This window comes from Myripristis murdjan, chromosome 7 (assembly GCF_902150065.1).
Source record: "Myripristis murdjan chromosome 7, fMyrMur1.1, whole genome shotgun sequence".
In the NCBI taxonomy this organism is placed as follows: domain Eukaryota; kingdom Metazoa; phylum Chordata; class Actinopteri; order Holocentriformes; family Holocentridae; genus Myripristis; species Myripristis murdjan.
This window is the reverse complement of record NC_043986.1, coordinates 19,776,428-19,800,673: the sequence shown is the minus strand read 5'-3', so window position 1 is coordinate 19,800,673 and position 24,246 is coordinate 19,776,428. Positions and strand designations below refer to the sequence as shown.

At 41.3% G+C, this 24,246-nt stretch overlaps 3 protein-coding genes across 3 annotated transcripts; all 3 read left to right on the top strand.

Annotated features, from left to right (window-relative positions):
• The first annotated feature begins 740 nt into the window (after window positions 1-740).
• Window positions 741-3,723, top strand: lsm14b (LSM family member 14B). The gene is made up of 9 exons (XM_030056730.1): window positions 741-941; window positions 1,096-1,259; window positions 1,374-1,503; window positions 1,635-1,823; window positions 2,067-2,168; window positions 2,316-2,477; window positions 2,665-2,809; window positions 2,917-3,075; window positions 3,258-3,723. The coding sequence occupies exons 1-8, from the start codon at window positions 821-823 to the stop codon at window positions 3,071-3,073; spliced, it is 1,170 nt and encodes a 389-aa protein (XP_029912590.1). The 5' UTR covers window positions 741-820; the 3' UTR covers window positions 3,074-3,075; window positions 3,258-3,723.
• Window positions 3,724-5,560: 1,837 nt separating this feature from the next.
• Window positions 5,561-14,918, top strand: LOC115362689 (calcium-responsive transactivator-like). The gene is made up of 11 exons (XM_030056728.1): window positions 5,561-5,645; window positions 6,527-6,603; window positions 6,717-6,801; window positions 7,319-7,451; window positions 7,898-8,161; window positions 9,005-9,169; window positions 10,728-10,829; window positions 11,368-11,460; window positions 11,661-11,780; window positions 11,882-12,009; window positions 12,644-14,918. The coding sequence occupies exons 1-11, from the start codon at window positions 5,577-5,579 to the stop codon at window positions 12,668-12,670; spliced, it is 1,263 nt and encodes a 420-aa protein (XP_029912588.1). The 5' UTR covers window positions 5,561-5,576; the 3' UTR covers window positions 12,671-14,918.
• A 419-nt stretch (window positions 14,919-15,337) lies between these two features.
• Window positions 15,338-19,172, top strand: mtg2 (mitochondrial ribosome-associated GTPase 2). The gene is made up of 6 exons (XM_030056729.1): window positions 15,338-15,866; window positions 16,086-16,233; window positions 17,266-17,381; window positions 17,738-17,956; window positions 18,321-18,459; window positions 18,659-19,172. Exons 1-6 carry the CDS (start codon window positions 15,621-15,623, stop codon window positions 19,048-19,050), a joined length of 1,260 nt encoding a protein of 419 aa, XP_029912589.1. The 5' UTR covers window positions 15,338-15,620; the 3' UTR covers window positions 19,051-19,172.
• The last annotated feature ends 5,074 nt before the right edge of the window (window positions 19,173-24,246 follow it).

Below are 24,246 nucleotides of genomic sequence, written 5' to 3'. Positions count from 1 at the left end.
AGTGTAGAGTGCCAGCTCCGTCAGACAGCACCAGAGGAAAACAAGGATACTAGACAGAGAGCTGCTTTCGGTGGGACTTTGTCACATGGAAGAGGCTCGCTGAGACAGTGTTACTGATGTAGAATGAGTGTCTGCTGGTTTACGCACAGCACCGGAGCGTTTTATATGTGTCTGAGTTTTTTGTTGACGAGTCAAAATGGCTGCGTTGTATTTTTTTTTCTTCAGGAGAGCAGCTGTTGCCCCGGCGCTCACCAGAGCTCGATGACAGTATCTGGATGTCAGATAACTGTTAATAGCGGGGGATTGCAGTAATCAGTTTGCACACTTAGTTGTCGTGCAGCGGTCTTCGCAGACTTTTTCCTAACGCCTGAGGGGTGTATTTAACACAACGTTCAACACTTAAAACACTATTAACTTATTTACTTATGAGGGAAAACTCCTGATGCACAACTAAGACACCCCCCCTCCCGGTCCGCACATACACACACACACACACACACACACATACTCCACCCCGCTGTCTAATAATTCTTTCTAAAAATACTACACAAACATCACCGTGAATTTATAGGCTACCTGGTGTCAGAAAGCCCATTTATGGCGACCAATAGAGACAAGAGACAGCGAAGTACGCCCACAGTAGATGACTTATTATACTCAGGTGCGTCCACCTAAATGAGTGGGCGTGGCAGTCCACCCGCTCACCTGGGGACTTCATTCTATAAATTTTCTCTGGTCGCCTCACAAGGGCTAATGTTGGCTCGACATGACTTATTGCATTTAACTTCTTTCTAAATAGTGTGCGGCATCGTTGGTGGCAATGAGTTCAGCAAAGCCTTACATTGGCTGTAAAATTGGTCTAATTTCCAAAGCTCAAAATCGTTATGAGGGTATTTTGTATACTATTGATACAGTGAACTCCACAGTAGTGCTGGCTAAAGGTGAGTTGTGTAGACCTGTATGCCGGATAGCCTATAAGAGCAGGTCTAGTCTTGTGTCATTTTTTTTTCTCTTTGTTACTCAAACAATAGAGGTGAGTTTAATAATGTCACTTTAGCCTGGAAGTTTAAGATCAGATACACTTTTCTTGATTAGTTAAGTGTTTTGGAACGGAGGGACGACCTACTGATAGGCCAACACCAGCCAAGGATGACATCTTCGAGTACATCACTTTCCGGGGAAGTGATATCAAAGACATCACACTGTGTGAAGCTCCGAGATCTCACCATGGCCTGCCTCACGATCCAGCAATAGTGCAGGTATGGGATTGCATGGCTCACACCACCACAGAAGAAAGCTAAGAAGAGCTGACCAAGCATTTAATGGTCCCTGTAGGGTATGATGAGTTGGATTTTTTTTTTTTTTTTTTCCAGTCATCCAGTGCAGGCTCCTCAGCCCTCTATTCAGCCCAGGCACCATTCAGTCCACTAAAGATGCCATCCTACAACCAGCTTGCTGCAAGCTCCCTCCTCAATCAACAGTATGCTGCAGCTCTTGGTCTTGGTAAGCCAACAAAAGCAAATTCCTACTTGCTAAAGTCAGCATAAAACCACACCCTGATCATAAGTGTAGTCTTGCAATATTTTTTGGCATGTGCTTGAAATACTGATTTGATGGTTTTATTTTCAATGCAGGCACTGTACTTCAAGGCCCGCAGATTAGAAGGGGCCCTATGGTGGAAAAGGCAGTTCAAACTGTGCGTGTAGACCCAACTCAGCAGAGGAGAGCTTTGACTGCAGCCCAGGACCAGCGCTGGGAGAGCAGGATGCCCCAGACAACTAGACGAGGAAGCTCCCAGACCAGAAGGAGCGCTGGGCCCACCAGTAAGCAGGCAGGACTGCAGGGATGAGCAAAAATACAGAATATGATCACCTGATTGTCACATGTTTGCCTGCATGCTCAAATGAAATGGCTACATTGTTTGCTTAACAAAGTCCAATTTCACTGTTGTGTCCTCCAGGGAATAGTCCTATTTCACTTTGTCCATTATATTGTCTTATTGTTTGATTTGAATAGTGCACCTTCATGTGACTTTTTTTTTTTTTTTTTTTTTTTTTTTTTTTTAGGAACAAAGGCAGGCCCAGTTGTGTCCAGTGATCAGAGTGCAACAGCTCAAAAACGGTTGGATGGAAATAATGAAAATTGTCCACCACCGCCAAGAAGACAAGGTAACTGTTCGCAAATGAAGACTGTTGAAATTGTTAATTAGAATTATTGGGCTAGAAAGTCCTGTTTGGAACAGGACACAGAAATACCACTTATGACACTGTAGTCATAAAGGCATTATCCCCTTTTTGTTTCTCTTACATCCTCAGGAGCTCGAAGGCGCCGGAACCGTAGTAGAGGCCAACTCATAGTGGGGAATGCTCCACCCAAAACCCTTAAGTTTGAGACAGACTTTGATTTTGCTTCTTCAAATGCACAATTCATTAAGGAGCAGCTGGAGCGGGAGAAGCAGGACAGGGTGAATATGAGAGGTCGGTTACATCAGAAGGTGACCATGAATGGCACTAGTGTTTTTGGGTTTGCTTGTCTGCGATTTTGCTGCTTTTGCGACGCCAGTCTTATTTCTGAATAACAGACATTCAGCTAACTGGGGTTTTCACAGTCCCAATGTCCCATCCAGGGTGTTTACAAGTACTTGTTTATTCACCCCCTCCTCAGAGGCAAATCATGAGGGAGAAGAAAAAGAGGATGAAGATTCACACTCTAATGAAAAGAATGCAGAGGATGATCAGTTGGGGCCAAAATGCTACTATGACAAAGCAAAGTCTTTCTATGATAACATCTCCTCTGATAATAAGTCCAGGTAAATCCTAGAGACCCACATTCTCCATGTCCAATCCCTTGTGACTTTACTGTCCCGTCTATGTTAAAAGTGTAAGTACATGCCCTCAGTTTTCTCAACCTTTTCAGACGAAGTTGGGCAGAGGAGCGTAAGCGCAATGTGGAGACTTTTGGCGTCCCTGGCCGGTTTCTGAGGGGTCAAGGCTTCAGAGGTGGATATTATGGACGGAGAGGACGGGGAGCTGCTCAGAGTTTACCCTCTAATAGAGCCAGGGGTGGACAGTAAAGGTCAGTTTGACACAGGTCATAATCCCAAATCAAGCAAAACAACAAACATGATCAACATGCAAAGTAAAGGGTTGGCATTCTATGTGCAACATGATTGCCAATTAATTTGTTTGTTTGTTTTTTTTTGAGCAGTTATTGGGTATGCTTCATTACCATTTCTTTCATGTGCTTTCTGTCCTCAGGCCTCGTTTTGGAAGTGGATTGCATTGTCCACTAAAAGGTCCCCCATATGTACTATGAATTATCAGAATGACTGTCATATTTGGTTTGTAAAGGGATTTAATTTTTTTGGTGAGTGTTGGCAAACTGTGAAGGAGGTGATGGCTACTTTTCTGCCTTATGGTTTTTCTTCTTTTTTCTTTTTTTTTTTTTGGGCCATCTTAATTTTTGATTCTTAAAATTTTCATTTGAATTAATGTTTAAGAATAAATCTTTGTTGCTTGTTTTTTGCCCCTTGGGTTGCTGTTCATGATTTGTAGATTATCTCAAGACATGTGTTTGTAAATAACTGTAAATATCAACACGATATGAACTTAAGCTTTACAGACTTTAAACAGTTAACTCCCGTATATTGCTTTATTTTTGTCACTTTGAAACAATTAAGTGAAACTGTATTATAATGTAAATAAACGGGACACTGCTGATGCATTTTTGTCTGTTTGCTGAGGCTTTACATATTTATTGTAAATATTAAGACATGTTGATCTATTGTCAACGTCAGTCGGTATACATGCATAAGTGACCTTTGCAAACTTGGATAGAGAATCTGAGTGTTAAACTACAAGATTAGAATTCACTCTCCAGCCAGCATCCATGCTTCTCAATCAGCTATACATGGTGTCCACAGTCTGTTTACAATTTAAAAGAAAATATATACTACAAAAGCAACTGAGATATGTTAATCAGATTTGCTCTATGGACTCAGTGGTTATCAAAGTTTTTAATCACATTGGACATCAATGACCTGAAGCAGAAGCTCACTGATGCCATTGCCACCATTGATGAGGCTATGCTACAGCGAACATGGCAAGAAATCGAGTACTGTTTTGATGTGCTTAGTGCAACTAATGGTGCCCATATAGAGATGTATTAAATGAGGCAAAAAAAAAAAAACCTTCAATATCTACTCATTTTGTAATTTCCACAGATTTGTCTATTCATTTGCTTTTGTAACATCTAGTCCATGGGGTGAAGAGCTATCAGTGATCCTTGAGGGAGGCTATACTGAAATTTTACTTCCCTTTACCCCTTATGTAAAGGGAAAAACAAATTCTTGTAACTCTTTCACTGCCTTCACTCCCTATTCCACCATATGTAGCGCCTCACAGTTCATAATGCACCTTGGTACCTACCTCAATTCCCTTACCTCACTTCCTTTCCACTTTTGAAACCTTTCTCATCACTCATTTACCTCAAGTTCACCTGTTCACTCGATATTTAAATACTGAACTGCTCATTCACTCTGTCACTTGCAAGGGGTGACAATTCTGGTAATAGTTTCTTACTCTTTAATTTTTATCCCATGTCCATTTTAGTTGAACTGAGAACTTTATTTCTTTAACATTTACCTGTGAGACTGTGATTTCCTGTGTTTCGTTCCAATATTGTTTTTCTCAGATTCAAAGCGAGTCTATGAGTCTATTCCGCCCTTTTAATATTCATGAATACATTTCCTTGATTTGAAGAAATAAACATTCGTTCAGAGGAATGAAGTTTCCTGACTCTACTTCCAATCATTCCGACCTGATGCCCATGATGATAGTCAACCTTTAATTCTGAACCTTCTGATTTGCACCTTTCATATGTGCACATTATCCGCCTCTGACTCGCAACAGAATCATTTTTCATATGGGTTTTGGACAAATATGGAGAAAGTTTGGGACACCATGCTTAGATTAGTGGCTTGAGAGGATGCGGATAACAGGCTGTCATCCGCTACTGTCTGGTAAACACAAATGGAAACCTGTGAGAACATGCAGCTGGTATTTTGCATGAACAATGCACAAAATGCATGAACATACAACTTCAAGGTGATAGCCTACTAGCCTAAGAAAGCCTGTCTGGGGCGAAAACAACTTCTGCAGCCGCTCCTCACAATTGGTTGACGGAGCTCCTGCGCACTGTGCAGCGTGAAAAATGTAGACTCATTGGCTTTCATGAATCAAAGGATACCCCCTCTACAGTGAGGAAAGTGGTAGGCTACTCATTGTTCGGGCTATACCAAAAACTGAGGGAGAGGGATTTTTCCCCTTTAGACATTAGTTTATTGTTTATGAAATTTTTTGCATATGAAAAAAACACACAGTTTCAGCAGAATTGTATATTTAACCACGTTAAGAAAAATCGAGAGCTTTCCAATTTGTTCTCCAGGTGTAAAAGCGCTGATATTCTCAATACCCCTATCTCCCGGTAATGGGGAAACTATGTAGCCAAATAGAGGGCTGCGCTCAAGATAATAAATATTAGAATAAAAGGAGCGCTTTTATTTCCCATATGACAAAATGTCGGTGGCATTTTCATCGGCGCGCCCCAGGAGTAAAGGGGAGGTGACACAGCAGACGATTCAGAAGGTAAAAGCTTTTCTGGTGCGTCGGGGCGTTTGTGATAGAATTTATTCCAGTCTGGATGGGAGAGTGCGGTCCGCCGCCAGTGCGGAGAAAGTAGCCTGTGGTGAATATCAGAAGAAATGGCAACTGGTATTGTAACGTTACAGTCAATTGAAGGTGCGAGCCAAACAAAGCCAGGATGCTGATGGACCGCTGCATGGGCTCAACTCACTGCTCTCCATGCGAGGAGGTTGTTCTCGCTGCTTTTCCCTGATAGATTAATGTTTTTGTAGGTGGATCGGATAAAGGCGATGTGGTTTGCGTCTGATGTGCAAGATTGGTCATTTTAAAGCGTAGCGTTATTATTGTTGGATTTGAGTTATAGGTTATCTACTGGCTACAAGCAATGTCCCATATTAGGCTGGGTGTAAATGTTGATGCTGGACAGCCACTTTGTGACAAAAATACAAGCATCCAATGAGAATAAAGACTGTAGTATGGAGGGAAAGTGAGCAACGCAGGACGATCCTGAGCCATACGCTGCCGAGACTGTTTCTCTTTATCCTTGGTTGAACCACTGGGCTTCTCACAGATGTGTTTTGTCTGTCGGGTGCCTACTCACACACATTGACTCCCACACATTGAGTTTTCGACCGATGCCATAGCCTAAATAAGGCTTGTGAGAACCTTTTTAAGTGTGAATACGCAGGTGCTCTACAACATTATGAGAAAAAAAAAATGACCCAGAAAAAAATGTTCCTAGAGGCGGGTGGAAAGTCTGAGAATCCAGGACACTTTCTCTGCAATGTTTAAATGTGGCACATTTTTATGGTGTAATTTACTCTGTAGGCCTGCTGTGAACTGAGGCTGTTTGTTTGTTTTTGCCCCCCACCCCCTCCCAATAGATGCTGGATGAAAATCATCATCTAATACAATGCATAATGGATTACCAAAGCAAAGGCAAGACAGCGGAATGCACCCAGTAGGTGTCCTGTGTTGTTTTCTGTTTGATGGCTTGCAAATGTCATACTGAGGCGAACAAGTACAAAGGCGAACACTGTGGTGGAATCTGCATCTCTCTTCACTTTTTGACAGGTATCAGCAGATCCTGCACAGAAACCTTGTTTACTTGGCCACAATAGCAGATTCTAATCAGAACATGCAGTCACTACTACCAGCGGTGAGTCTGTCATAAGCTTTTAAGAACACTTGGGAGTTCATGCAACATAGCAGATCCACGTCCGTCTGTAACCTCTCATCATAATGATGCACAAAAGAAACAAATAGATCAGTTCTTGGATATGACTTCAATTAAAAGTTTTTTGAAATCATAGTGTGATGCTAAATTAGGATAAACCAACTTTAGGCACAAAGGCAGCCTCCCATCTAATTTGTCAACTGTGATTAGTTGATAGGGCAAACAAAATGATCTCTTCACAAACCAAATGTTGGACAGCATGGGAAATAAAGAGCAAAATGAGTCTCATCACTTACAACTGTACTGTGGATCATTTAATAGACTGAGTCACTGGTATCTGAAATTAGCTATGAGGACAGAAAGGAAACAAATGAATAAATGGCAGCACAGAGGCACACCGAATACATTATGCTCTTCATTTTGTCTCTCTTTGTCATCAGACCCTCATAAATTCTGCCAGTCACAATAACTGATTCATATTGGTCTCTTCACTTAACAGCCTCCCACTCCCAACATGTCTATGGGTCCTGGAGGTATGGGCCAGAGTGGGGCACACTCTCAGAGCAACCTCAATGACAACATAGCTTCAGGGCTGCCCCCCACATCAATGATGCAGAGTCAAATGAGCAATGGTGAGAGCTCATCACAAATGTGCATAAACCCTTGTCCATCTGCACGTTTTTTCCCACACCAAGTCAAACTTCATATTCACACACATACAGCTCCATCTTGTTGTCCGTCCCTGTTTTGGTCGCTTGCCTCTGCCTGACGTGACAGCATGTCTGTCTGCATATACCTTGTCTTGTATCTCATTATCTGACATTGCTTGCAAGCACCTTTGGTCTGAAGTCCAGCTAATGGTTTCATCGTCAAATTTGTGTGCCATACCAGCTACTTGTGCCTCCTTTCTATTCCTAATCCATAAACTCTTTTGCACCTATAATTAAAATCATTCATCATTCTAGCCTCCATGCAAGCTTCCAGTAAAGATGAACTGAATGTGTTTCCATGATGAATATGATGTGGTACTGCATGGGATTGTGTGCTGGCTGCTCTGACTGTGCGTGTGTGTCGTTAGGCCCAAGCCATGCCCCCATGCAGCAGCAGCAGTCTGGTCAGGTGCAGTCGGCTATTCCCTCCACATCCCTCAGCCTGCCAGCCAGCAGCTACGGTAGCTCGGCCTCAGCCTCCGGCTACAGCCACCCTGTGCCCTCCTCCCAGGGCAGCATGATCCAGGGCCCCGGGCCCAGCTATGGCTCTTCCTCCTCTTCTTCTTCCACATCCTCATCCTCCTCTTCCTCCTCCTCCTCCCGCAGCAACCTCAACATGCAGTCCAACCAAGGTGAGCCAGGTATAGAAGAGTCCAGCCACAAGGAACCTGTCCTGTCCATGCTTAGCTATGGAAAAGGAATACTGAGCAGTAGATACTGAGCACTGATAATTTTCAAAGCCTTATTTGTTCCTTAGATATAATGTAAGATTTAACATTAAGACAAGGGAAGAAGGGAGTGATATTAAAAGTTATGTGTCTTAAGTGTTAGGTGGAAGGTATAGGAAACCTCATTTCCTGTTGGCTTTTTATTCAAACAAGAGGTAAGATAGATGGTTAAGTGATTTATGAAATGTTTTCATAGCAAAGATGCTCAGCAGTCATGATAACCCCTTGCTCTTGAACACAAGTTATGCTCACATGCAGAATGTTAACACTCCAGTATGACTGTCAAAAACCAAACACATTCAGTTCATCATAAAGGGGTCCTGCCTCCCTCTGTTCTTCCTTCTGTAGTTTTTCTCCCCACCTCCCTGCTCCAGGCTTACCTCTCCTAATCTCTGACCCCTGACCCTGAGATGCAGCCCTTCTCTCCTTGGATGTCCTTGTGTATTTATCTCTGTTTATGCACTGACCTCACTGGCTTTGTTTGCTTTTATACCTCAGAGCATCTTGAAAGCATCTCTTCAAAGAGATTTTTTAAGAGATCCCTGACTGCCATGGACCCCCTGATTTTCCCTGAATCCTGACTGCAATGGACCCCCTTTTACATTTGTTTATTTTTTCAGTTGAATTATGCCTATTTCTGCCAGTCTCACTACTTAGGATGTTGTGTATGCTGGTGATTGCTCTTCCTGAAAGCCTGTGTGTATTAATGTATGAGATTTCTCCCCGGTAATTCCACCTCCTTCCCAGTCTCCATGATGCACCAACAGTCAGCCACCCCACACTACTCCTCGGCCCAGGCTGGGGGCCAACACTATCAGGGACAGCAGACCATGGGCATGATGGCTCAAGGCAGCCAAGGAAACAGTATGATGTCTCAGAGACCCATGGGATCCTACCGCTCCTCACAGCAAGGTAGGTGGTGATGACTTCTCTCTTCATGCTGCTGCGATCCGGCAATGCCCTCTAGAACAGTGTTTATTTAGCTTGGGCTCAATGAGTAGTGTGTGTGTGTGTGTGTGTGTGTGTGTGTGTGTGTGTGCTTGAGTAGATTGCTGTGATTAGAGGTAGCAATTGTTTGGATTGAAATGCTCAACGGGTTTTCATTAAGTGTGGCTATGCCTGGCAGTCTTTCAGGGCTCCCAGGTGGATGGAAAGGCAAAGCTTGGATGCTACACGGGGTCGGATTTTCTCCTGATAAGTGTTGTCATGCTACCACTGTATCAGTGTTGGACTTTGAAGGCCATAAAGTGACAGTGATATTGAAGCTTGGTAATTCTGACTGTCCAAGTGGCCTGCCTGCAACTTTAAGAGGCAGACTGGAGATAAATCACTCTTGTCACATTGGGTCCGTGTCTCTGTAAATCATTTTACTCATGCTGTGTCAGCATGTGCCTAATAATAGCTTCACCACGTCCCGCTGTGTCTTTTGAAGGATGAGCATGAGGCATGTAACTCATACAGCAGATACTTGAAAAGGATGGGAGACTGTTTCCCGGGTAACCGGCCATGCTTCTTGTCTGAGGTTGGAAGTCCTCATTTACCCTGGTTCTCTATTATCCTTGCATGAGGTGTTGAAGTATTTCGAGATAGGGCTGTGTTATGGCATTGTTGCATCCAAAGTTAGGCTGAGCGACTTGCTCACCAGCCATTCTCTGATTGGTTGTGAAGCTGTTGCTAGGGCTTATCTATCAGTTGTGGCTCCTTGATGATATCGGGGATCATAAGATATGCTGCTATGAGATTGTTTGGCTATTGTTGTAGAACTTCAGATGAAAATGTTTTCTGTGACATAGCCCCTCTCTGTAATTGGGAAATTTTCTGTCCATTGTGATTTGGTAAAGGAGATTAGGCTGCTCATGGTTTGTCTGTGCCTCTTGCAGACAGTTGTGTCATTTCTCTGAGTTTGTCAGACAGAGTGTGAAGGGACGGAGTGGAATCTGGAGTTTCTGCACACCACCACCAAGCAGAGATCAGATTCTCCCTGATAATTGGCTTTCTGTAGTCTTCATTTTCTGCACAAAATTACATTTCATATCATTTTCATGGAATTATTCATTGTTATTATCCAATTTTAATGAGTGTTTCCAAAATTTTTGCTTGCCTGAAACAGCTTCCTTCAGATTTTCTTTCATTCTTTTTTTTATTTATTTATTGCTTTTCCATGGCAGAACATCATTGGTCAAAGAGTAAAACTAGATATTGTTTCAGCATTGGTTTCAAACAAAATAATTTTCATTTTTTCTTTCATTATATCATTTTGTTTGATTTGCTTCTTCGCTAAATGAGGAATCACAGACCAGGTGACCATCATAATCTTATCTCACACAGACACACAAACACACACACACACCCGTACACACAGCCTCTGGCTTTCCAATTGCTCAAGTCTCCTGGCCCCTTTAGTTACCAACACAGTGGCCGATTGGTCCAACCACCTGTTTAACCAATCATGGTGTCACCTGTCTTGCAGGATCTGCACAGCAGTACATGGGACAAGACGAGTTCTACGGAGAGCAGTATGGACACACTCAGAGCTCCAGCGAGCCCATAAACCAGCAGTATTACCCTGATGGTAATCATACACAGCCTCAAACTTTATACACACAATTCTCAAATGCACCAACACCTTTCACAGATCATGCACTCATGTACATGCCATTTTCCTCCTGCACCATCCCATAGGCCTGTGCCAGATTTACAGCATCACTGCAGCTTAAACTCTCCTCCTCTCACTCTCTTTCCTTCCCTCATTGGGAGCTGAAAAGTATTTTAAAAAATTTGCAAGGGGCTGACGTTGGTCTCAATTCTGTTTCCTCCCAGTGTGTCTGTGTCCATACTGTCCCCTTTGGTGTGCCGAAATTTCAGATTTCAGAAAGTGTTATAGCAGTGTGTTGAGGACAGAGCGCAAACTACTTGCAGGGTGTTTTTGTGCTTTGTGTGTTTCTGAGAAGCCTCGCAAATGTCGTTTGTGCTTGTCGTTTTGTTGTTGCCCATGTATTTCGAAAGTTTGTCGCTCGAAACTGTGAGAACAATAATCTCTGTTTTGTATGGGATTGGGTTTTGCTATCTTTGCAGAATTGTTTTTGCATGTCAAATCCTGTTCTCTGCAGGTCATGGGGAGTATTCATATCAGCCGTCCTCATATGGCGAGCAAGGCTACGAGAGGTCCTTCGATGAATCCTCACAACACTATTATGAAGGAGGTACCAGTTCACTGTTATTGTTTGTCATTCCCTTCCTTGTCTATCTATTTATCTATTAGGAACAATGTGTACAAAAATGTGTTGCTTTTAACATACTGTCTTCAGTTGTGTTTACTTTAGTGCCTCCAACAGAATCTAAATTATTTTGCTGATTGACAGGGTTAATATTTACCTGCATGCATGTCCATGTATACCTGCAGGTAACGCTCAGTACAGTCAGCAGCAGGCCCAGTATCAGCAGGGCTCTGGCCAGCAGCAGCCCTTCAGCCAGCAGCAGTACTCGTCTCAACAGGGCTACAGTGGACAGCCACAGGGATACGGTCAGGACAGCTCACACAAATGTGCATTTACCCAGTCACTGACATATGAACACACACACATACACACACACCCTTAAACTGATTGCACTGTCTTCCTCCAGGGCCTGGCCAGGGTGGCTCCACACAGTATTCTCAGTATCAGCAGGGCCAAGGCCAGCAGTACGGGTCCTACCGCTCGTCCCAGGGAGGCCCTGGAGCTCAGACGCAGAGACCCTACGCGTATGAACAGGTACATTATTTCACAGGTTTTTGCATTTTCTTCATGTACCGGATACGCAAGTTGACTTTCATTAATGTGCAGGCCCCAGTTTGAAATGATTTTAGATAGATGTCATACTTGAAAAATGACAATTTGTAATGAATTAAAATATAGTGAGATAAATCTTTTCTACACTTTGCTGGGGACTCCCCGAAGCTCTAACCACACTTTGAAAATCACCGCATTAGATCACAGATTTCTCCTAAATTGATTTTTCATCACAGCCCAACATTCATTTCCCATAATGGGAAAACACATAAAAATACACAATCCCTGATGAAGGCTCAACTGAGGTGACACATGTCAGCTAGTTAATGATTCAAACTGCCAATATTTTATATACTCTTCTTGTACAATGCCAAAGAGTGCCTGATGATTGCTTTCTGCCATTTAAATTCATGGTACCAGGTAGTTCTGATCTTTTTTTTTTTTTTTTTTTTTTTACTTGAGGTAAAGCAAATTTTTAAATGGTGTAACACATAACGCACAACTGCTGCATACTTTTCAAGTAGTGGAGCCCACAAAAATACATAAATAATAACCCATACAGATTGTATAAAATGCAATGTAATGATGCTATGTTAATGTTCTTTGTGTCTTTCAGGGTCAGTATGGAAACTATCAGCAATAAAGTACCGTTTTGTTTTCCTGGTGATGGGAACAATAAAGGATTGGCTCTGGAAATTCCACTCAGTAGAGGTGGGCTGTGCTCAGTTGTGGATTAGAAGACCTGGCTGCATCATTTTGTTATCCTCATGTTCATCAACCTTCTAGAAAAAATAATCTGTGATGCTTTCCTCATCAGTTTTGCTCACTACAGGGTCCTAGTTGCAGGTGTGTGAGGGTTCCTGGCCAACCTACGGAGAGTCAGGGTGTGTGTCGAGTAAAGACAGTTGATGCAAATCTTCCATATAGATTACAATAGGATGCAACATAAAGGAACTGCAGAGACATGGGGTATGCCTCAGCACCTTGCCTCTGTATACCTTTATCTTGCTTTTCCTATTATCTCAGTTTGCCTTTCACTCATCCTTATCTCAGCCCCTGAATTTTATTGTTTTTCTTTTTCTCCCTTGGGTGTCCGATATTGGGTGCATAAGGGAGGTCCTGGGTTTGCGAGACGGTGGTGATAAAAGAGCAAATTAGACTTGTAACGAAAGGAAATGCTCCTTGATATTTATCTAATAGACTAGGTCCGGCTCTTGCTTTCATCCCTAATAGATACTCATGATAAGGGGAATTAATTTATGAAGGTGATGTTGGTCCTTATACCTGACTTGATCAGGGAAGTTTGTCTGTGTTAGTCAAGCTGTGATGTGTTACTGTGTGGTCTAACATTCTGTGTTTTCACTCTGTCTTAATATCTGCATATGTCTTACAGAGGTAATAGTCACCATAGGTAGCTGACTGATCCAGACTTAGGCGTGTGTATCATTGACCATGATAATCATGCATAGTGGTAGTATTCTGACACTAAACTTTTTTTCTTTTTTTATGGCATTGTTCTGCACGCACAAAAGTCTTTATTGTGCAGAGGTTGGAGGTGTCACACCTTACAGAATGCCACTTAGCTATGATTTTATTACACTTTGCCACTTTGTCAGATTTAAATTTTTACAGTGATGGTGTACTTTTTTGTCGTTGTGTGCAATTCAAGCTGTTTTTAAGAAATGATCCTCAAAAAGCCAAAGTAACACAGGGACAGAACAGTAGAATGTGTCCTGCATGTCTACTTCAATAAGTGCAATACACTCAGTCATGTTGAGGTTGGTTCTCATTGTGGACTTTCTTTGTAGTTTCTAGACGTTCAAAGATGGCAAAGTCTAGGCTTGTGTTTTATTACGTTTGTTGCAGGTATCAACTGATTTTTTATGTTTTGAAAAAGTATTTTTTTTGTACTTTGTATGTGATGTATTTACAGATTACGTAAGGTTGTTGTTGACAAACATAAAGCTTACTTCAGTGTTCGTTTTTCAGTGAAAACTTTTATTCATCATCTTCTGTATTAGAGGAAAAAATATTTAATAACAAGAACATAAGCATGGAGGGGGATGCAGTGTCGACTGTAAGACAAGTGTACATGAAAATGTCCTACAAGAGCACACTAGCCTTATTTTATTTATTCATTTAATTGTTTAATTTAATTAATGCTATCTATCTCTCTGTCTATCTATCTATCTATCTATCTATCTATCTATCTATCTATCTATCTATCATCATTTACACTATGAGCAGATTTTTTTTTTTTTCCAAATGATTTAGAGCACCTCTGGTCATTATACTAATCACAGGTTATTACATGGGAATGTGATTTGTAATAAGGGTTATATGATTGTGAGGGTCCAGCTTTGGGATAATAATGTGTAATATAACTCAGTAATAACTATTAATATGAATGGTTGTTAATGCTGTAGTAACTCAACTTATCCCAGAGGTGGCCAGCTCAACAATTGCAGTCTTTCCACAAGGGTTAATCATAAGAAACGGGGATAACTGGCTGTCAAACAGCTAAATAACTATATGCCACTCCAAAGTGACAATCACAGGCTTCTCTACACTACAATGTATCTGTGTCAATGTTACTTTCATTTTGCTGTGAACTGAATGTGTATGACAGTGTTTCCACGTTCTTTGTAGTGTGTCATCATTGCTCTGGGTGGTAGCCCTTGTTTTGTGTGTGTGTGTGTGTGTGTGTGTGTGTGTGCATGTGCGTGAGAGAAAGAAGAATGTGAGAGAGGGAGGAGAGAGAATGAAAGACCGATTTGGCGTGAGTACTCCAAATATGAATGTTATCTACTGATCTACTGTAAGACTGCATTGCCTGTTCTTTTCAGCTTTTATTACTGTTTATTATATGAAATAAACTGACATTCACCTTTTGTCAGGCTATGTGCTGTATATTTTTTCAAAAAGAAATGCATATGTCACACATCACTATCATAATCATCCGGATCTGGGTTGCAGGAGTATTGATTGGGTTCCCAAAACTTTCCAGTAACAGTAATTGCATATGCTAGGCGAGTGCTTACTGTTGAGGAAATACCCCACAAAAATCAGCTTATGGCCTTAAAAACACTACTTTCTACCCTTTAAATGTTTAACAACACAATGAAGTACTGCATGTGTGCAAGATATGCTCTGATTCTTAACCAAACCAGGTTAGCACTGATAACATTTTGTGAATAAAGACACTTTTACAACACAACTATTACAGTTGAGCACCTAGGAAACCTGAGGCTTACCTAATGGGACAACTACAAACCGCGTTTCAACGACGTCCTTCCAGACCCTTTCCAGCTTCCGTACTTGTCATTACACATGGATCATACAGCAGCGATAGAAAATTAGCAGTAGCGTGCAAGCTAACGTGGGTAATGTGTGCTTTTGAACAGTTTTGTCCGACCTGTAACTTGGCAAGACGATGTTTTAAAATTGTTGAGTAATATGAAAAAGTAACCGACGCCTTTCTCGACTTATAACCATGGCTTGCTGTGTGTGTTTGTGTCGAGACAGGCGGTGGAGGTCACACTGCCAAGCCGAGTTACTCTTAGAAGAATATTAATGTTGTGCCGAATGTCACGATGTTGACAACGTTGTGTAGACTCAGAGCCCTTCAGCGGCTTTATCCAGACTTAGTGTTAGGATACATGCTAGGAGAAATGTGCCGAAAAAACGACTGGAGTTTGTTAAGCCGCTGTGTGTCTCCGGTGTCCGGGGCTTGGAGGCGGACAGCTGCCGGAGGTATCAGAAATGTCTGCACCACCTGGACCCTGTGCGCCAAAGTCCGAGGACAACAGAGGAAGAAAGAGCTGTCTGAGAAGAAACTGGTATGTGTGTGTGTGTGTGTGTGTGTGTGTGTGTGTGTGTGTGTGTGTGTGTGTGTGTGTGTGTGTGTGTGAGAGAGAGAGAGAGAGAGAGAGAGAGAGAGAGAGAGAGAGAGGGAGAGAGCTGTGTGCATTATACCATTTGTTTTTCACATCCCAGTGTGTTGCTTTGGTGTGAGTGCAGCTGTCTGTCTAACACTGTGTTTTGCTTGTGGCGCACAGACTCGCTATTTTGTCGACCACCGCAATGTGAAGCTGGTGGCCGGCTCCGGCGGTAAAGGAGCCTGCACCTTCCACAGCGAGCCCCGGAAGGAGTGGGGCGGACCGGACGGAGGGAACGGAGGTGATGGAGGAAACATCATCATTAAAGGTGAGGATTGTGTCCCACTGGTCCCAAGAATAAGTCCTGAGGCTGACACTGATCTGTTTGTCATCATCTTCCCCATCCTGTTTTGACACATTACCACTCACACATTATTTTGAAATGACATGCATGCTGGAAAGTAAGTGGACTCTAGTGAGGACAACAATGCCATGTTGATGTTTCCTTTGGGAATGGTTTAATAGGCTATATTTTACTATCATACTGATCGATGCCAGCTTTATTAAGCAATATCAGCATCGATCCAATATTATTTTTACTGTCTATATTTGGTCGATTGTGAAATTGGCACCTACATGATTTTTTTAGGAGTATTGTCATTTAATACAACTGTGAAATTGGCAGAGTGAAAAAAAACAGCTTGATGTTTGTTTGCAAAAGAACACTTATCTTAAGACAGGCCTGTCAGCAAAGTTTAACCTGTTTTGTACCTACATTACATCTCGCACAAAAATACATATTGCTGTGGGCTGTTATAGGTGGATAACAGATATCTATACATATTGGCCTCAAGAACTGATTGGTGCATCCCTGGTTTTCTTTAATAGACTTAAAAAATAACACAATTAAAAAGTTTTATGCTGGCATAGTCACTAACAGAGTCTAAATAGGTTCCATTCTGCATCAAACTACAATATGCTTGGTTTGGTTTGTTTATTCACACATATAAGAAACTTTATAAAAGTTGCAAAATAAAATGAACAGGGAAATGTGAGGGAGAATTGCCCAAAAACCCCGAAGGGCTTGAAAAGTGACGTTCTCCAGGCAGCATATCCCTGGAAGTAAGCATACACAAACCTTATGTGTCATATCAATAATTTAAAAAAAAAAAAACAAAAGAAAAAGAAGCAGCACTTACCAACAAAAGATCCCATAAATGCCAGTCTGTAACACAATTGTAATGACTTAAGTGTTGGGCATAAGACACTCACTGTCATTAACAAACAACATACACTCATGTGATATGACATATAGATCCATAAGACACAAGACGTTATACCTTATTTTGTATGTTTTTAGTTGACAGGTTTGTGAAGTCTTTGGCGCAAGTAGCTCCGGTTTATAAGGCAGAGGATGGACAGTCCGGCGGCAGCAAGAACTGTTACGGTCGGAACGCCAGCCCAACCTACATTTTTGTGAGTTATCACATTTGCTAAGTGATGTACGGAGCCCCCCTGTGGTCAGCTGAGAAATGAAGATCCACGTGTAAATCTGTTCTCTCTGTTTAGAAATCTGTGCATATGGTTTTTAATCCAAGAGCCTTCGAATTACGTTTGCAGATCCCCTGGCGTGGATTTGGAATTTAAATTTATGAACTGTGCGCCGATTTATACACTGACAGTACGGATTTATACATGGGTCTTTTTTCTGTAATTGATTGATTGATTGGCCTGTAGTGATGGAATGTAACCTACAAACAGTTGTGGTGCATATTACACCATGTAAACCGTGGTGCTTAATCTGACACACTAATATTTTTTCCTCTACAAAGGTACCATTAGGGACCATTGTGAAGGAGCATGGCAAGACAATAGTGGACCTTTCTACTCATGGCCAGGAGTACGTAGCTGTGTTTGGAGGAGCTGGAGGAAAGGGGAACCGATTCTTTCTGTCCAACGAGAACCGAGCCCCGATGACAGCTACTCCAGGAATGCAGGGCCAGGAGAGGGCCCTTCAGCTCGAGCTGCGCACCATGGCCCACGCTGGACTGGTCAGAAAAAAGTTCCTCAAGCTGATGTTGTAAAAGAGTAACTATGCACCAAATCTGTATCTCTGAAGCCTGACCTTTAATGGTGAAAAGTAGGGTGCCTGGCCTTTGGTGGCAGGTGTTGTCATCACCCACAGAGTACAAGTGGTGACATCAGCTGCCACCAAAGACCAGGCACCCTACTTTTCACCATTAAAGGTCAGGCTTCAGAGATACAGATTTGGTGCTTAGTTACCTATTTTAGAAGTTTGGCCTATTGCTTTCAGTCAGCACTGCAAATGTTGACAATGTTGACACATATGCAGATAAACTGTAAAAATAATGAATTCCTACTTTTTTTTTTTTTTTTTTTTTTTAACCATTGCAGGTTGGGTTTCCAAATGCAGGGAAGTCATCACTGTTGAGAGCTATCTCCAATGCCAAGCCTGCTGTAGCTGCTTACCCTTTTACAACGCTCAACCCACATGTAGGCATTGTCCAGTACAGGGATCATGAGCAAGTAGCAGGTATTTGATTTCAAGATGATTGTGATATGGCACATTGATTTTTTTTTTTTTTTTTTTTGTAAAGAATTAGTCAGCTTATGCACTGGATAAGTTGTGTTGTGATGAATATTTCTGTTTTTGTACAAGCACTGCACAACACATCAGAACATCAATTTTCTTACTCTGTTTTATAAATATTCTGTCTTTTCGCTCTGTCCAGTGGCTGACATCCCAGGGATCATCCGTGGGGCCCACCTAAACCGCGGCCTGGGCATCTCTTTCCTGCGACACATAGAGCGCTGTCGGTTCCTGCTCTTTGTTCTAGACCTGTCTAGTCCAGAGCCATGGACTCAGCTCCAGCACCTGCGCTATGAACTCGATCAGTATGAGCCCGGTCTGTCCCGCCGGCCTCACGCCATCATCGCCAACAAAATGGACCTGCCCGAGGCTCAGGAGAAGCTAGAGACTCTAAGGGGCCAAGTGACCCAGAGGGTGATCCCTGTGTCGGCTCTCACAGGACAAAACACAGAGGAGCTCATCCTCCACCTCAGAGAGCTGTACGATGGTTACCTGCAAGGTGGGGTTGGGGAGGAAGCTAAAACCACTAGGTGATAAAACAGTTTCCTTATTAGTTTCTTCATGATTTATTTAAAAAAAATGTTTAGTTTGGTCTATTTTGACTGTAACATATGAAATATGTCTAAATTGTGGTTAATAAATTATTTTGGAAGTTGTTTGCCTTTTATTTTTTGTTCATGGTGTTTTGCCACATAGTGCTCATTACATGTTCTGAAAGATCAAGAAGTAGGAAAATGCCCGTGCACAGCGACAGTTGAGGTGACGGTAGTGTGGCGAAGGAACAAACTAGTAGAGAGAAGCACATATAGTGGAAGCATACCGCACACTGGACTGTGTCATGAGGATCTTTTATTTAAGTTCAGAGCAATGGCTTCTTCAGGCTTCTTCAGCCTGAAGAAGCCACCAGCAAAACGCATTGCTATATGTGGTTCTCTCACTAGTATGTTCTGAAAGATGTTTGTGCATAAATTAAAACACAAGTTACTGAGGACAAGGGTAGATACACCATTTAAACTATAAAGTTAAGATGATGGAAGGATATTTTATATTTGTGCATGAAAAATTTACTAGGGACAGTTAAAGCACTGCATATTGAGGGCTATTTGAGGGCTGTAGATTGACCAGAAATCATTTGAACTACAATATTCACTGGTTGTTTAAGACTTTTGTAATTGTAACAGAAAATTATTAAATTGTCAACCTTTCAATGCATCTTGTCAGACTATCACATATGCCAGACTTTAAATTGCTACACTTAAAAAAAGTTGAGTAATGATAAAGCTGTCACTTTATCATTGCCTAGTAAATGAGAGTAGACGTAATACCAAAATGAACCACCAGAGGGCGTGCATCATACATCAAAGACAGAGCACCTTTTCAAACCAAGCAAAAACAAAGTAGTCAGTTCAGTCAGGGAGAACTGAAAGTCATTTAAGTTCTGTAGAGTGAAGGCCACAACATCACTGTTGTTCACAGGCGTTTTACCTTTTGCCATAGTCTTTCACTTTTGTTCAGTTACCTATTTAGCCCAAGGAAGGGAAACAAAACATGCGGAATGAGTTGTAGGAGTGACTGAAACTATTGCTTTTGTGTTGAGCCAACAGTGAATGTTCACAGGGCATTGCTGCCGGTGCGAATCTGATTTGCTGAAAGTGAAAGCACAGTCCTTTGGCCACGTGTTTCAGGGCTCATACACTGTTTATAGTAGACATTTGTTTTTGGAGAAAAATGCTATGCAAACAAATAGGTCTGAGTTTCAATCTGATAAAAACCTGAACCTGGCTTCAAAAAAGACAGTTCATCTTTTGTTATGAATTTGGCTAAACTTCTGTGCTGAGATAAGTGACTACAAGGATAGAGGTAATTCTTTTTCAAAAAAGGAATGGTATTACCTTATCTAATCAGATAAATCTAAACTTAATGATGGACAGAAACTATATTAGTTGAAAATGTAAGGCTGGTGGGCCCTGAGCTGTGAAATCCATTGTGGTCAAAGGAGGCAGTAATCAAATGGGACAAAATGAAGAGCACCGGAGTGGCTGGAGGAGTTGAGAGGTAGAAAGAAAAGGTTCATTCTTGGGCTAATTGATATGTTGTACTAATGTGTAGAAACACTAGGGAGTGAATGGCTACTTGAAGTGGAAACTGGATGCCAGCCCTGCGTTGTTATGGAAGCTGCAGGGTCACATTTTCTTCCTGTTTATTGAGCTACTTTAACTGGATGTCATTTGAGCTTGAGGAAATTGTTTTGAATGTAGCTTCACGTTGGGAAAAAAAAAAAAAAAAAAACAGAACTCTTTATGTTTGTGCTCCAGTTTATATTTTGAAGTTGGTTCCCTTTCTCCACAGCTCAGCACGCAAGAGAGATGGACCAGAAAATTGACTACGTGTGTCTGAAACAACCTCTGGAGGGGCAAGAGCAGACAAACGTCATGAACTACACACTACATTTATGTGGTCAAAATAAATCTCAGACCTCCTCCTGGGACATTGTCCTAATCCTTTCAGTTAGCAACTTGAGTAACAACAACTTATGGGCCTACCACTTAATAACACTTGACATCATAGACAGTGTGGGTATCCAAACTGTCATCACAACAATATCCTCATTATATAATTGCTTAAACTAACATGACCCATTTGTCTTCATTTGACCCGACAGTATCATGCTGTTTGCTCTCAAAGTGATATGATAGCCTAATTGGTGATGGAATAATTAGGCTCTTTTTCTTTCTTTCTTTCTTTCTTTCTCTCGACACCCCCGTTGCAGATTTCAGTCAGTTTTATATTTATATATGTGCATGTTTCACAGGACCAGGCGAGTGCTTGATCATTTTCTGGATGTGGTGCTGAGGATGGGGTTTGGCAGGAGGAGCATCTTTTTGGAAACTGAGGCCACCAACACTCAGTATGTCTTTTGTCTGAGTTTGTCTGATTCTTGTTTATTTGTTTCTTGTGTGTAACACCAAGGACCATGCTGGAAATAAGTTTTGTACTTTAGCATGTCATCCTTTGGATTGTTGTTTTATCATCCGAATCCAGAAATAAATCTATCTATCTAACACCAGATAGCATTTTTCCAGAAACAAGGGAGCGACACTTTATAACTACCTAGGGCACACAGGACACTTCCACTTGTACTACTTATGACTTTCTCAGTTCCACAGCGATACCAGGTGTGGTTGAGATCATCTGACACTGTGCTTGGAGTGGCTTCCTGGTGGAACAGTAGCTCACACCCAGCGCCCTGTCTGCCATCTGTGCCAGTGGCCCCCTGAGGCTTGATTCAGCTCAGAGTAAACAACTTAAAACAGTGCATTCATTCATTGAAACAGCGGCGGGGGAATCTCTATAAAGAGCTCACACAATTACGCTTTCCTTTAAACAAAGATGCAAATGCAGTGTAAATATACCAAAAAAAAAAAAAAAAAAAAAAAAAAAAAACAGCAAACAAAAAACTCTAAAACTAAAATAAAATGCATTAAGTTCAACAGTTTCAAAATCTGATTTGTGCTGACATATCATTCACTTGCTTATAAAATGGCCTGTATGTTTGCAGCATTACCAGCATCAAAATATCAAGATTTTTTTTGTGATTATATACAGTACAATATTTGGAAACACAACAGTCTTTCAAACTCCTTTTTTGGTTAAAAAAAAAAAAAAAAAAAAAAAAGAAGTGGGCAGTAACACAGAGACTGTTAGCATTTCCAGCTAATGCTAAGGTTGTTAATATCACCTGGAGTTATTGCCCAACAGGCGCTTGTGTGGACTTGTGTGGATTTGTCAACTCCCATGGTTGGGTGTGTATGTATTTCTTGTTGATATCTGTTTCTGAGAAAATGCTGGCAGGCCATGACCGACTGAAGCTGACTAAATCTCGCTGACTTGTGCTTATTAAAGTTGCTTTAGTATTGTATGCTGTGCACTGTCATTCCCAAAATTTCAGTTCAAGCAAGTAAACAGTCTGTCTGGTGTCTGCTTTCGCCAATGTGCATTTTCTAAAGCATCTGACTTCAAATGCATTAAGCGGTCTCGTCCTCAGAAGTAGCGTGGAGAGTAGCTGAGAGCCATCAGATGTCAAGTAGTGCTTCAGTGTGGCTTACTACCATAATGGCTTAGGAAATTATGGCATGGGTTACTCTGCACAGTAAACACACAGTGTGCCTCCATGTTTTTCTTGTTGCATGCAAGGACAGACTCGGGTAGACAGACGCACACACATACACACACACTCACCCACACACACACACAGAAACCGGCTTAGCAAGATTTATAATGATCTGCAAACATTTCCCTGGTATTATGCCAGTGTCACCGGAGAGCGTCAGACTTCCATGGAACAGCCGTGCCCAGCGTTGCATGATTTTTTTTTTTGCTAATGTGGTTTCCTTGAAATGTGCCACCCTGACTGCCAGCGTCTTTTCTTTCCATAGCAACAAAACAGTTTCACATCAAATATCAAAACACATTTATAATATGCCAGCAGGAGAGACGGAGAGAGAGAGAGACAGAGAGAGAGACAGAGAGAGACCACATAAAAAACAAAGCTAGTCGAAACCACTGACAGTTTCTTGTACACTTATTTGGCTTGGTTAAGGCCTCAGAACAGCTAAAAACTCTTTAGAAACAGTAACTGGCACATTTATTATAATACGGATGAGGGGTTACCTAGGGGTTACCTAAGGTCCTTATCTGTCTCTAAAACAAGCTGAATTAATATCAAAATGGATAATATAATGATGTATAGTTCAAACTAAGCACAACAAAAACTAAATGTCTTGAAACTTAAAACTACACAATTTTATTAAAACACACCTATTGCAATGTACAGTACATACAGTGCATGAATATCCCAGAAAATGGATTTTTTCACAAACAATTCAATTTTTATCAGATGTTATGCAATACACTTTCACCATAAGAAAAAAAAAACAGCTTCAGAACTATTATGTACATATTATTCAACTGCTTGTCAAAATTAAACTTGTCTATAGTTGGCTGATTTTTTTATTTTTATTTTATTTTTTTTGTTGAATGGGTGCTGGATCCAGAAAGTAACTAACAAATGTAGAGCAGATAGATCCGCACACCAAAAGGCTCCTGCACAGTATTTTAATCGTTGGCTGCTGAGTAATTTTTCATCTGAGGAAGAGGACCTGGAACTATTTGGTCTGTGGATCTATGTGTTCTACATTTTCCAATATTTTTACTGGCTTTAATAGTGACAGATCTTAATATTTTGGAATTGGAACTGTTTGGAACAGTTTATACAATATAAAATATACATTCTTCCCCTATAATGAGAATTTAATTTTACATTTAAACATTCCTTGTGACAAATCAATCGCATTCAAGCATGCTCAACAGAGACAAGTCAAGAGAGATTCATGTCTTTACTGTCAACAATATCTTTTAGCCATTGTTACCAAATACATCACATTATTGAAAATAAGTTGTGCTATAATCAGTGTAGGATTGATAATGGAATGAAAAGGTATTATTTCACATAATCTAAATAACGGGGGTCAAGACTTCACCTTCCAGCATTGTCTGGGGATTGTCTCAAAATCCTTTTTTTAACCATCACAAAGTAAAAGTGGGCAATATCCCAAACTGTAAATATTGTCCTTTTCCTCATCATTTTTAGTAATAGTTGTTGCTAGACTAAGTCATAAGTTAAGCCGTCACCATAAAACACCAATCAAAGGATGAGATGAATAATTGGAA

Coding starts and splice junctions, on each gene's coding strand:
- lsm14b (XM_030056730.1), top strand. CDS start 821: ATGAGTTCAGCAAAGCCTTACATTGGCTGTAAAATTGGTCTAATTTCC. Junction 1,824..2,066: donor AAGGAGCGCTGGGCCCACCA/GTAAGCAGGCAG, acceptor TTTTTTTTTTAG/GAACAAAGGCAGGCCCAGTT. Junction 2,478..2,664: donor GGACAGGGTGAATATGAGAG/GTCGGTTACATC, acceptor CCCCCTCCTCAG/AGGCAAATCATGAGGGAGAA.
- LOC115362689 (XM_030056728.1), top strand. CDS start 5,577: ATGTCGGTGGCATTTTCATCGGCGCGCCCCAGGAGTAAAGGGGAGGTG. Junction 5,646..6,526: donor CACAGCAGACGATTCAGAAG/GTAAAAGCTTTT, acceptor CCCTCCCAATAG/ATGCTGGATGAAAATCATCA. Junction 11,781..11,881: donor TGGACAGCCACAGGGATACG/GTCAGGACAGCT, acceptor GTCTTCCTCCAG/GGCCTGGCCAGGGTGGCTCC.
- mtg2 (XM_030056729.1), top strand. CDS start 15,621: ATGTTGACAACGTTGTGTAGACTCAGAGCCCTTCAGCGGCTTTATCCA. Junction 15,867..16,085: donor AGCTGTCTGAGAAGAAACTG/GTATGTGTGTGT, acceptor TGTGGCGCACAG/ACTCGCTATTTTGTCGACCA. Junction 17,957..18,320: donor CCATGGCCCACGCTGGACTG/GTCAGAAAAAAG, acceptor TAACCATTGCAG/GTTGGGTTTCCAAATGCAGG.